At 36.4% G+C, this 14,233-nt stretch overlaps 1 protein-coding gene across 1 annotated transcript in view; it reads right to left on the bottom strand.

Moving 5' to 3' along the window:
- LCLAT1 (lysocardiolipin acyltransferase 1) overlaps positions 1-14,233 on the bottom strand; it is a 161,643-nt gene that overhangs the window by 62,860 nt on the left and 84,550 nt on the right. The window contains exons 4-5 of the mRNA XM_036749073.1: positions 11,318-11,464; positions 9,494-9,610 (exon numbers count right to left, since the gene is read on the bottom strand). Of these exons, the coding sequence (XP_036604968.1) occupies positions 9,494-9,610; positions 11,318-11,464 (264 nt within the window). The remainder of the gene's footprint in view (positions 1-9,493; positions 9,611-11,317; positions 11,465-14,233) is intronic.

Raw genomic sequence — 14,233 nt, 5'->3', positions numbered from 1 at the left:
TATCAATGTTTAAATTGAGATAAAATAACACAAAGGAACAGTACAAATATGAGGCTCTTGTTAAAGAAATGTAAGCACTGTCAGGAAATAGTAATAATCCCAAGGTAAAGGGTCTAAGATATTATTGGCTCCAGATTATTCTGTTCTTGATTGGCTATTTCTTGTCAATCATTTTCTCTAGAAAATAGAGGGGTGAACCCTAGAAGGTAAAGGTAAATTCACTTTTTCCCTAAAACAAATTTTTAATAGAATTTTATTTTTTAGTTAATTTATTATTTATTTTTAGCACTCATTTTTAAAAAAATTTGATTCTAAATTCTCTCTCCCTCCATTCCCTCTCCTCAAATGTATGAGGATTATGTACACACAATTGCTTACAAAACTAGAAATATACTTTGAATATACTTTGTGTATTTACATATATTCACATTCTAAATGACATATATATACACACACATGTATGTATCTATATTTTCTATATTATACACAGACACACACATACATACATACATGTATAATTATACCAGAAATGACTAAATTAGCTTCACATTCCAACACAGACTCCTTGAAGAAAGTTAGTTTGGGGGCTTCTGGCAATGAGATCATAGATGGACCAAGCCTTTGTTAGTAGCAAAGCCAATAACATACAGAAAAAACTCAATGGGGTAGAAGTGATATTGGGTGGAGAGTGTGTGAGCAGTACACAGCCTCTGGAAGGTCCTGTCCTACCAATCTTGAAAGTCTTTAAGTACTGACCAAGTGATAGATGGACTACCTGTTGTCCAAAGATAAGCCAGCTAAATTCCAAGAAATTTATCACCAGGTTGGCTGCTAGGTAATTAGCTTTTTGGCCAGGGCAACTCATGAAGACCAATTCCTAAGTCAAGTGAAAGAGGAGATATGGTCTCCATTGGTCAAAGAAGTACGTACCCTAACGAAACTACAGTCCTTTCAAGTAGAGAAGTAATATAATGTAGAGAAAATGGGAAAATGAAGTTCTCCTTTTAAGGGTATCATCCAGAAAGTTTTCAATGTTATTAATTCAGTATTTCCTTCATTTAAGTTATATTGCCTCTTGAGGCCTTTATTTTCTGTCACTATTTGAATAAGAAAAAAAAAGAAACAATAAACACAAAATATAATAAGCTTTTTATACTGGTCAGTATTATTTATCACATCATTTGCAGCACTTAGAACAAGCATCTGTTGTTTGTATTTTTTTAATGGAGAAAAGAAAGGGTTTGCTAGCAAAGCAAATTATACCTGAACAACTTGTGAGTGGGTAAAATTTTAGTAGTAATATTTTAAAAGCATCAAAGAAAAGAAACAATTCATATAAAGTAAGAAGATAAATGGAGGTATCAGTAGAGAAAGAAGTACTTATGATCAAACTCAACAAAGTACTCTAACACTGCATTCAAAAGGAAACTATACATTGTATAAATCCAAAGGGCAAAATTCCTGTGAGATGAATTTCTAAATTTAAGTACTGAACAAGTGAAAAACACAGAGAGATATAAGCTCAAATCAACATCTTATGTTGAAATTTTGGTTTTTATATGAACAGGAAGCCAAAATATAATGTTACATACATTTCCAAATACGCATGAGAAACAAGCTCTGTATGGTTCTTCCTCAAAACATTACTATAAACAGGCAGGCATAAAGCTTTACAAAATAATTTTTGGTCACCCTGAAAGTTAAATGTGGTGATTTTGGGCAATCTAATCAACTGATGATGTCCGTGATCTCTTTACTGATCACAAGAAGAAAAAAATTTCATGTATGTAACAGTATTATTTACAGTATCAGATAAAAGCTATGCATCACTCAACTGCAAATCCACACCTTATACTTACAAATACAGCTTCTTCCATAAATCTGAATTTTCTAAAATAAATGTACATTTTATAAATGTCAGCTACATCAAAAGTTCCACCAGTAAGCTATACTTAGGAGAAATATAAAATATTAATAAAGTACAACATAATTACGTAGCTCAACAGTTACAAATGAATATATGTATGTGTATATTCAGAGAGAGATAGTGAGGTCTTTTGTATACAAAAATGACATTATTATGCAATACATTTTTAGTTGTTTCCCACCTGGCCCCCGGTGGTCACACGCTAAGGTCTTCACATTCTATGCTATCTAGAACTTTCTATAATGATGATAAAGCATTGACTAGGCTGGTATTTGGGATCCAGCAGGTAGCCTAGAAGTTTTTCTCTTTCTGAGGCTAAGTGGTCCACACAAGAATCAAACTGTGGTGCTTGGCCTCATTAAAACCATGTTGAGATCTAAGAGTCTCTGGCACACTAAGTAAAAATAGAAGCATACTGATAATAAATTTAATACCTATCTTTTTCATATGAAGTGCTCCATAAAATCATGAATTTGAAAATGGCAAGATTCTAATTCAATTAAATTAGAATAGAACACAGTGCTATAATTCTTACTTAGCTATAATTGCCTTCTAAGCCAATGGCAGCTGGAAAAAATTTTTAAAGAGAAAGTTGTATTTTTCAACGATGAGAATAGAGAGAGGAGGGGGAAAGAGAGAAGGGCATCCTCATATCTATATCTGGTCTTCCTATTTCTAAAAGTCTAATATACTCCCACCTCAAATTCAAAAGTGGCTCCCACATGATTTAGTAGTGTTTGTAGTATTTGTACTCTGGACAAAAAGGTAAAACAGGTAAATACTAATCACATTTATTTGTATAAATGAACAAATATATGTGCCAAGGAAATCGGCAATGGCAAACAAGTCACCTATCTACTTACATACCTTCTCAAAGGATTTACAATTTACAATACTAAAACTAATAACTACTATTAGCTACATTAACTGACGAATGACTATGTAGTGCAATGTATTCATACAGAATAATTCTAAACGATGTAGAGTAACAACCTCTCTCATCTCTACTCATTTATTCATCAATTTGAACTACCTTGGGTACTCCTGGAAACTAAAGTAAAACAGAAGAGAGGCTCGTTTAGAACAGGCACTGCCTCCCCTGCTGCCCCCCGCCCCCCACCTCCCCTTGTCTTTGCATTCCTGGTGGCACCTAGTAGAATACCCTGCACATACTAGGTGCCTGATAGACACTTGTTGAATTGGTCAGCTAAAGAAAAGACCTCAGTAAACGTATACCAGTCGTGTGACGAACAGTCACTTAACTTCAGTGAGATTATAAATTGTACTTGTGGACTGATGTACAACAATTTTACACACTGAGAATTCTCTAGACTGATGATGCTGCAGGTTTATCCTCCTTCTGTTGTTGGCTCTTAGGGAATTCCTGGACCATACGGTTGATGGGGTTTTCTTGGCAAAGATACTGAAATGGTTTGCTACTTCCTTCTCCAGTGGATTAAGGCAAACAGAGGTTAAGTGACTTCCCCAGGGTCACTCAGCTAGTAAGGTCACATTTGAAATCAGATCTTCCTGACTCCAGGCCCAATACTCTATTCACCAAGCCACCTAGCTACCGCCTCCTCCTAAAATAAGAAATAGCATCAAACACTGATAGTACATCGTCTAAACATGAAAACGTACATTTTCTTAGTAGGATAGCCTCCCTCACAAATTCTATTTGCCCATATCTTTTTCTGTAAAACAAGCTTATCTGGTGCCTCAGCCTAGAACACACAGGATCACAGATCTAGAGGTCATTAAATCCAACATCTCCATTTCACAGATGATGAAACCGAAGAGAGTGAGAAAGTGATTTGCCCAAGGTCACAACTAGTAATATAGTCTAAAACAGATTTGAACCCAGATCCTCATGAGTCCAAATCCAGTGCCCTGCCCATTCTACCAAGAAGATCAAAGAAAAGGGAAAGGATAACAGAAGAAGCGAATTAGAAGGACTAGAGCTGAAAAAAGTGACAGCAGCACAAAGTGACAGTGGACAATGAAGAGGCAGAAAATACAGAAAAAGCTAACCAAAAAGTACAGCAGCCCAGGGCCACATAATAAAGGGGTAAATAACTCAACCACCACTGAGATTATCATTGTATTACAGCACAGGAAAATAAACTGATATCCATAATTATGGCTCTGAGTCATCAAGAAAGGTTAAATGCTGTATAATATACCTGTTTTAAGACAGTGAACTATTCTAAGAAATACAGTAGCCTCCCCAAACTGCTAAACAAAGAAGCCCCCCAGAAAATTAAAAAAAAAAAAAAACAAAATCCTGAATCACCTCATCAGTCAGACCCACAATAATGGCCCCAGCAAGGGAGGCTAAATTTCAACTGGCTCCAAACTTCCCTGAGTTAGCTCCAGTCCCAAAACCTTGACCCTACTCCAGGCCTGAGGGCCCCTGCCCCCAAGTCTGTTCTTGTTTGATCCAGGCAAAAGCCCCATAAAAAACCCATGTGTTTCCTGCCCTCTCTCCAGGCCCCCTAGGCACTGCCCTGTGTGTATCCCTCCTTCCTGACACCCCTCCACTGTATATCGCCTCTTGACGGAGTGGCTTGCCTTTAAATCACAGCCAGTTTTCTTCCTAGAAGCATAAGTCCAAGATTAACTAAAGATTTTAGTAGTTGCACCTAATGTTCAAGTCTTTGATTTATGGCATACCGACTAAAGGCTGAATCTGGAACCATGTGCCTTGTGGGCAGGGCCCCCTTCCTTCTGATTCCAGGGCTGTACTCTGGAGCTCTGTCCCAACTCATATACCTCAATTGGCAAACAAGGGATTTTGACATTCTGAACTCCACAGTTTGTCTTAAGACAAGTGTGCATCACATTTCAAAAAATATTCATTTAAAATGGCTTAAATAAAAAGGGGATAACTTTCAGTTAACCTGAAAAATTAATTTGCATAGAACACACACCATTACCTGATGAGGAAAGATAAATGTGGGTTATTAACTATTTTTAAAAGACTTTCTTTCACATATTTTTATTTTTAAACTCCATATATTTCATATTTTTTATTCTTAAACTATTGTCAGAAAGAAAGCTTGTAAAGAGATCAAAATGTTATAACCCAGAATTCAGAACATTTTAAACAAAAATTTAACTAAGAAATAAACAATATAATATTTCAAAAAACTAACAAACTTGGCAAAAGTCACATAATATAAAGATGTTTGAAAAATGTAAGACTGTCACATTTTCACCTACTAATACAGTGTTATAACAATTATTTAGCTCAAACATAATGACAAAGCTTTTACATCATAGTAGTTTTTACACCACAGCAGGTCAATTTTTATGTTTGTCTATATTTGTGATGCAGAGCTCTGACATTTTGCTATATAATGAAATACTTAATGCTTAATGCCATGAAAACATGATATTAAATCAAGTGATATTAAAAGGGCAAGTAAGCTCTATAGGAACAATTTCACATAAGTACACATGTAATTGTACATATAATTAATCCTTTTGATGTTACAAAATAGGCATTCAATCAAATACGATTATTTGTTAACTCTCTGGTGGGGTTGGATTATAATGAATGATGTTGCTGTTAGGGCAAATCCTCTTTGGGGGGCCACTCTTCTACATGGGACATGTGTTGGGATAGGGAATAGACTTGTTATTCATTCATACAGAGAATTCCAGGCTGAGGAATCTCCCTCCACCAATGTAGCTCAGCACCTCTTCTGCAAGTTACAATTTTAGAGAGTCGTCTAGAGTGCTGAAGATTAAATGACTTGTCCAGAGTCACATAGCCAATATATTGCAGATACAGGACTTGATCTTGTGTTTTCCTGTATTTCAAACCAGGTCTCAAACTGCTACCCATTCTATCACTTTTTACATGTAGGAGATAAAATGTAACGGGATAAAATATGAGAGGGAAAAGAAGAAACAGAAGCAAAGACAGCAAAAAGAGCAGTGCATGCTCTATTCATAAGGTATAAAATGTTAAGAAAAGGCAACATTCTATTTTATTAACAGTTTCTAGCCACAAATACCAAATCAAAGTACTCAGGATACAAGAATGTTGGATCTTTGGTGACATTTCTCCCCCTCCACCCCCTACCCCAAATGCTACCTGCTAGGAAAAGTAAATAACGTACTATGATCCACTAAGATGAATATAATATGTGTCACAACAAGCACTAGTTCTTGATGGGAATTCTTAGTCACTGCTAAACACTTATATTTATTATAGACAAGAAACAGATTGGATTATTCAGTGCTGGGAGGGGGGTTGTGTACTATGCAATAATTTGAATAAGTGGACACCATTTATAACACTACTGTCAGCAGAGATGCCTGTTTGGGAATGGTTTACTACTTTTTTTCCTGTTAAGTAACTTTCAGCAACTTTCTGAGCAGTCTCATTTCTTTTCTTACTACATTTCAAAAAGAGGGAGCTAAATACAGAACTCCTCCACATGTACTGTCCTCTGATGCCAGCCTACTAATGACATCTAACCCAGTTACTTGAAGATTATTTTTCATCTACAAGGGATGATTTTGTATTTCTCCAGTCAACTGACAAAATATCATCCCTCGTTCACTCTATATTATGAATCATTTGAATCCTGCCCGAGCTTTTGACAAAAGTAGAATTCATTTCACTTATCAATATGGTTTTAGTAACTTTAACTTGCAAACCAGAATTACAGATCACAGAAGGTGAACGTTTGAAGGGACTTTTGTGGCCTTCTAGTCCAACCCATATATGAAAGGACTCCCTACAATATACCTGAAAGTGCTTATGAAGCTTGGCTTGAAGACCTACAAAGAGGGGATGACCATCACTGCTTTAGGCAGCCTATTCCACTTTTTGGGTAACTCTTAGAAAAAACTCTTAAGAAAACTTAGAAAGTTTTTCCTGACATCAATTCTAACCTTACCTCTTTGCAACTTCTAACCATTGCTTTTGCATATACAGAACCTGACAAAGAGTAAGCACTTAATATATGTTTGCTGACAGACTCACTCCTAGTTCTGACTTCTAGGGACAAATGAAAACCAGGAAAAGAATAGTTTCATGGAAGTCAAGGGAAGAGAGAGGACATCACAATAATAATAACAGTGATAACAATAATAATGATGATGATGACACTCTTCATTGATCTTCACAATAACCCTCATCGAGGAATAATGCAAGTGTCTCCTCCTCAGCCCTTCAAATACTTGAAGACAAATATGCCCCTCTATTGAGTCTTTAGTGGATCCTGCAACTGACCTTCATATGGCAGAAACTTTATTAAATTATCCTTCACCATTCTGGCTGCCCTCCTCTGGACACTCTAACTTATTAATGTCCTTCTTTAGACCTTTCTGTAAATTCTGGTGGAAATGATCTAGGTCTTAATGTCACTAAAACAAACTTTTCTGTTCCCACAAACATTTTTTATCTACATGACTTGGTCTTTTGTCTAACACTTCTTTATCAATGTAACAGTGTTGAATTAATGTTGATGTCACCCAAGCAGAGCCTTTTCAGGATTTTGGCCATTTCATATGTTCTACCTGGATACAAACCAGTTTCAATTACAATCAACAAATCCAGTGACATGTACTATTGTCAGACTTTACTCTTGCTCAGCGATGTCTGTTACTGTTATCAATAAAAATAATAGTTCTATGTCAACTTAAAAGCAGGTTTCTAGTGAAGTATCCAAGGGATCTATGAGCACAGTCCTATGCTATTTAACTTTTTTTTATCAATTACTTAGATAAAGGCATAGCTATCATGTTTACCACATTGGCAGATGGCAGAATGGTAGGAGGAATGGCTAACACTTTGGAACAGAAAATCAGGATCCAAAAAGATCTCAACAGGTTAGAATACTGAGCTAAATCTAATAAACTGAAATTCAGTGGGGATAAACATGAAGTTCTATACTTGGGCTAAAAAAATCAACTTCACAATTAGAAGACAGGAGAGGCATTACTAGAAAGCATTTTGTTTGAAAAAAATCTGAGAGTTTTAGTGGACTAAAAGATCACTGTGACGGCGTGACCCAAAAAAGCTACTGCAGTTTGGGGCTGTATAAAAGAGAGATAACTTCCAGACATCAAAAGAACCGAGAATTCTACTGTTTAATGTCCTGATCAGGTCATATTTGGAATATTTTACTCAGTGCTGAGTATCACTGTTTAGGAACGACAGTGATCTAGGAAAGCATCCAGAATAAGGCAACCAGTATGATGAAAAAGTTACAAGTCCCTATCATATCCTGAGGATCAGCTGAAGAATCTAGGAGTGTTTAACCTTGAGAAGAGAAGATTTAGGAGAGATCATCAAAGATGTTTTCAATTATAATAACAGTTAACATTTTTATAGTGTTTTAATTTTTGCAAGGTGATTTACATATATTTCATATGATGCTTTACCACAATCCTATGAGGCAGATACTACTATTATCTCTATTTTGTAGATGAAGAAACTGAAGTTGAGAGAAATTAAAATATTTGCTCAGGGTCATATACCTAGTGTCTGAGGTAGGGTTGGAAATTAGCTTTTCCCAACCCCAATTCCAGCATTCTATCCACTATCCAATTCCAATTCCAGCATTCTATCCACTATACAATTACCTAGCTGCTTCAAGATCTAAAGGAATGTCATGTGGAACAGGATTTAGACTTGCTCTGTTTGGGCAAAGGGCAAAAGATGCAAAGAGGCAAACGTCAGCATGATGTCAGGAAGAGCTTCCTAACAATTACAATGATTCCTAAATGGAATGGGATTCTTTGGAAAGTAACTGGCTCCCACTCACCGGACTTCTTCAAGGAAAAGCTTGATGAGGACTTGTTAATACATAGTAATGGGAATTCTTATTCAAGTATGGAATAGACTGCTTCTGAAGTCCATCTCTGAGATACCAACTCTGAAATTCCATATGATGGGGATATAGAAAGATTAGTATTTCCGAAGCATGGAGCACTGGAAAAGGACACTGATCAGGGCTTCTGATAGCAAAGGGGCAACATTAAGGTACTAGGTAGAGAAGAGAATAAAGCTGACACTATAGGTAGCAGAATGGCTTTATCTTTTCCTTCTAGAACTCTATTTTCTCTACCTTCTTCTCAGTACTCAATAGTGTCCTGGGTAGAAAGCATGGGTACCCATAAGCCATGCTGTGGAACCTTCTTACCTGGGCATTCAAAACCCTTCATCATCTAATCTTTCTAGTTTTAACAACTGCTACTTTTTTCATGAGAACCTTCCACTCCAGCTAAAGTGCTCTAATCACTGTTTTCTCAAATACACTTTGAATTTTTTCACCACAGTATGTCTGTTTGTATTCTCTTGGCTGAAATGCCTTCCATTCTTTCCTCAGGCTCTTCAACATCTACCCACCTCTTAAGGTCTTAATCAAATACTATGCTATCTCATCCTGATAGCACTTAATGAAAATGGGCAGATAAAACCACCCTTAGTGAAAGATGTTAGAACCTACTGAGTAGTTCAGCTTGCACAGTGCAGTCACTTTCATTCCTGGAGTGAGTGCTACACCTTTCAAAAACAACCAGATATATTTTGAAAAAGATACTTACCTTCTTTTAGGCATTCCACTACAAAAGTAAAGCCTGTGGTTCTTGGATGTAAGACATATTCATATTTCTCAAGTCCATTCTTTTCAGCAAATGCATTGCTTTTAGCCTTGCTGTTTTCTAGATGAAATTATAGATAATTAGTAAACATATAACACTGAAAGAAAAGATAGAGGAAAGGAAGGGGTATCATCTGCTTTGCAACAAACTGACAGTAAAAATTATACTATAATTCTAAACAAGACCCTAATTTTTTTTAATTCTAAAAAGATTTCAAATATTTAGAGTCATATCCCTAATACTGATAGCTAAGTTGGTCTTTTTATCAGTTAATAATTAATCAGTTACTAATTAGAATCTGTTTATTCTCTGATAAATTAGTAAGCTTTAGATATATTTTACTGAAAATTTAAATGTCTTGAAATGTTGAAAGAGTTTATAAAAATACAATATATTACATATAATGAATATGAAAATACTTATAAAATATGTTCAGAAGCAACCACCAATCATATACAAACACTAAAAAGAACCAACCTGGTGTATATCAAATTGCTGCTTAACTTAACGTGAAACTTTAAAATTAAGCAGAGACAGTACTTTTTGAAATATATCACTAACATTTTTTACTAAGTTATAGTCTCTATCATGCAGAGTAAATATCTATATGTCAACTTGTTCTAGGCAAAAAATGTTAATATTTTAACCAAAATCTTCCTTTGGTTGCATAGGCATTCTATCAACGTAGGATGTACAAATTGCCAAATGTAGGTCTGGCTGAATATAGGCAAGTGGATGTTGCCATTAAAGGAAAAAGGAGTTTCTCTTTTTTTATTCTTTAAATTAAAGTTCTAAAAGAACTCAAACTTCTTATTCAGAGGATAATTAGGGGAGGGAGGAAACACACAATCAATTGGCTTCAACTGCTGATCTGAAAACTCATTAAGCATAGGTTGAGTAGCTCAATGAAAAAACCTAGTTTTCCGTTCCTCTACCCTATACTAAAGCACATACAAAACCAGGAAAACAAAACACATATGCCATTGATAATTTTCCTATACTTTAAGTGTGATACATGTTTTATTAAGTTTAAGAATACTGAGACCCATTTCCAAAGAAATGAAAGTAATTTAGATTTTGCAGGATAAAAATTAAATATTCTTATAAGATAGTCATTGTGAAGGCACTATGCCATTTCAGAATTAAAAATGAGTCAAAAAGGTTAGGATTAAAAGAGCAAATCCAAAACAGAAACAACTTCCAACGAAGTCAGTTATCCATATTCTCTATCTATACAATGTAGTTAGAGCCTATTAGTACACTTGACTTGAACAAGGGCTTGTACTAACATTCAGTGTTATGAATCACATGATGGACAATTACTTCTAGTACAGGTCACAGCAAAAGAAACATTAGAGAGCTGGTAGACATGGGTTCTGTCTTAACTCTGCCACTAGTGATAATTTGGGCCAAGTCAGTTCCTCTTTATGAGCTTCAGCTTTTTCATGGGGAAAACAGAATCCCTTTTTCTCCAACATCTGGATTGGCTCCCTTATTCCCCTATTCCCTTTTCTTCCCTTCCAGACATCTGTTGAAATCCCTCTTCTTCATTCAAGGCCCAGTTCATGCATAACATCTTTCACGAAGCCTTCCAATTTTTAATGTGGCAAAATGTATACTTGTCTTTTTCTGCTTTACTAGACTGGAAGCTCCACTCAAGTTTCACCTTTGTATCTCCATCTGCCTAACAGTGTCCTGCACATATAATCACATTAAGTACTTTAAAATATTGGTTGGATTGAATTATTCCAACACAAGACAATCTACCTGTGAGATCAGTCCCTTCTGGGAATATGAGGAGTTGAAGTGGTTCATGAATATCACAGAAATAATTCAACATGTTTTCAAAGTGACTCTTATCATCCTTCCATCTCCTATGAATGAAGATATAGGCAGCAGCTTGCATTGCCCAACCTGGAATAAATTTGAGAAGTATTTAAAATAGGCCAGTATTGTCTTTCTCAATGAATATGAACACATTTTGGTTAGTTTTTTTTTATTTCTCAATCGCAGTAAGTACCCCATTATGTGAATTTCAACCAACTGTGACCTGGGATCATGTGACCCCAATCTATCAGAATTGTTTTAAAGGGAACTTCCCCCCCATTCCATCACCCCCACACCTCCCACAAAGCCTGTCCTCAACAGTACTGATTCTATTCTTAAATACGACACGAAATGCGATCACATATTATCCCTCAAGAATTCACAATACAGGGGTACAGCTAGGTGGCGCAGTGAGTAGAGCACCAGCCCTGGAGTCAGGAGGACCTGAGTTCAAATCCAGCCTCAGACACTTGACACACTTACTAGCTGTGTGACCTTGGGCAAGTCACTTAACCCCAATTACCCTGTCAAAAAAAAAGAATTCACAATACACAGATATATGTACAATACGTATAAATATTGAATACACAAAAACCCAGCTCAAGTATTTTTTTTATAACTGATGATAGGAGGGAGGGAGTGAAAGTTAGGGGTTGGCTGAAAGAGATGTCTAATTCAGCAGATGAAATTAGGAACACATCTGCCAGCTTAGCTATCCCAGGTCATATCAGGATTTTCTATTAACCTTTCAGAATGAGGACAGGGAAGCATAACTAGTTCATTCTTCTCCAACTTTGTTCCTGCCTCAGAACAAAGGGTTGATAACAGCTGATATGACTAGACTGAGAGGACAATTAGATGAGGTTGTTAAGGGAGCAGGATATCCTTGATTCAAAACTTAAATGGTCTCTTAAAAGGGGGTCGCAACTTCGGATATATTGAAAATCTGCCTTAGACTTCGAGATGCAGGCAGATTTAAATTGCCTCCAACTTTCAGGGGAAGTAGAAAAGAAACTTCGTAAGAAGGAACAAAATACTGCCAGTACTGACAGAAGTAATGGAATGGAATTAAAGACACATAGGGCTAGCCCTCTGCCCTTTTTATGGTCTTGCTTTCCCGGGTGGGTAAGGTGGCAGGCTGGCAGCAGGGTTTTTCCTCTCCCTGATAAGGAAGAAGCAAATAGCATCCTCCCATCACGACAGACTGAACTAGGCCCAAGAGAGCTTCTAATTATAAGAGTGTATATGTATATGTGTGTTTGTTTATAGTCAATATTGAGAATTAAATCCTCAATTTGAGGAAGTTGTTTTTGATGGATTTGTATATACTAAGCTAGAAATTTCCCAGAAAGTCCATTTGGTGACAAGTGCTCATTAAATCTCTCTCCCTCTCTTGAGAAAAATTATCTGTTTATTTAGTTCAGGTTCAACCAACCTAGCCTCCTCTCATCTACTGCTTAAAAATCCCTCATGTGCCTGGCTAAAAGGGGCTGATCATTGCAGTGCCAAATCCCTGCCCCTGCTGATACTGTTAGAGACACAGATGTCGACATGAGAAAAAGTAGTCAGCATTATGCTTAAGATCCCAATTTTTAGAAAAGCATTATATTAGTGTCACTTATTTTTATCCTAACAAAAGGCTTTCTCCCCATTACCTCCAAGATCAAACTGGAAATGCTCTATTTGGCTCTTAAAGTCCTTTACAACCTGGCTCCTTTCTACCTTTCCAATATTCTAAGAGTGAGGCTGACGACTTTGTACAGGACTGCCTCACTTAAATCCAATTCACACGCAAGTCAAGACATCAGCTGCGATGTCATCGGTCCTCTTGAAAAATGAAGGACAACAATAACGCCATCACACTCTTCTGTCACACACTCTGATCCAGTAATGCCGGCCTCCCTGATGGTCCTCGCACAAGATCTACTATCTCCCCACTTTGAATGCTTCCCTCCTCACCTTCATCTCCACCTCCTGGACTCCTTCAGATTTTAGTGAAAATCCCACCTTCTGCAAAAAGCCTTTCTGAGGTTATACACACATATGCCTATATACACTGAAATACACGTGTGTATATGTGTGAGAGTATACGTATTTTATACATGTATATAAATATATATATATATATGGAGAGGGAGAGGGAGAGGGAGAGGGAGCGAGTGAGAGAGAGAGAGAGAGAGAGAGAGAGAGAGAGAGAGAGAGAGAACACTGTATGCATATTCTCTCCTCCATTAGAATCTGAACTGTGAGCTCATTAAGGGCAGAGACTGGTTTTGCCTTTCTGCCTTTCTTTATATCTCAGCACTTAGAACAGTGGCAGGCACTGAGTTAAACACTTAATAAATTCTTCCTGTTAACGAATATTTCAATTTTGTGAAGCTACAGTCCATCAGAAATCTATTACGTCTAATATTATGTCTTAATATCTTGACTTACTGATAAGAAATAATTTTGTGAAGACATCGGGAAAAGGGTCCTTCTGCCAGTACCTCTACCACTTTTTTGTCCAAACATGTATACATATCTGTTTAATTTATGGTTCTAATTTCTGTATTTCCACAGGGTCCCCTTTAGGATAATGTCTTTCTTAAATCACTCTGAATAGTAAATTCCTATTAGAAAATCTGAATTCCTGATTAAAACCTGAAAACCATCAATCTATTCAGCTAAGTACTCATTATGTACAATTCTTGTAGTATTGTTGAGTTATTTATAATACCATCTTTAATTATTCTTTAGCTATAACCAAGGCTCCATCCAGATGTGGCTAGCATGCTGGTTAAAGCATACGTGACCATTTCAATTGTTTAGAATTTAGTTTGCATACTTGTTTTTAAAAAAAGCCTAAATAAGGAA

This window comes from Trichosurus vulpecula, chromosome 3 (genome assembly GCF_011100635.1).
Source record: "Trichosurus vulpecula isolate mTriVul1 chromosome 3, mTriVul1.pri, whole genome shotgun sequence".
In the NCBI taxonomy this organism is placed as follows: Eukaryota; Metazoa; Chordata; class Mammalia; order Diprotodontia; family Phalangeridae; genus Trichosurus; species Trichosurus vulpecula.
Note: the sequence above shows the minus strand (reverse complement) of the source record. Positions and strands in the feature narration are given on the sequence as shown.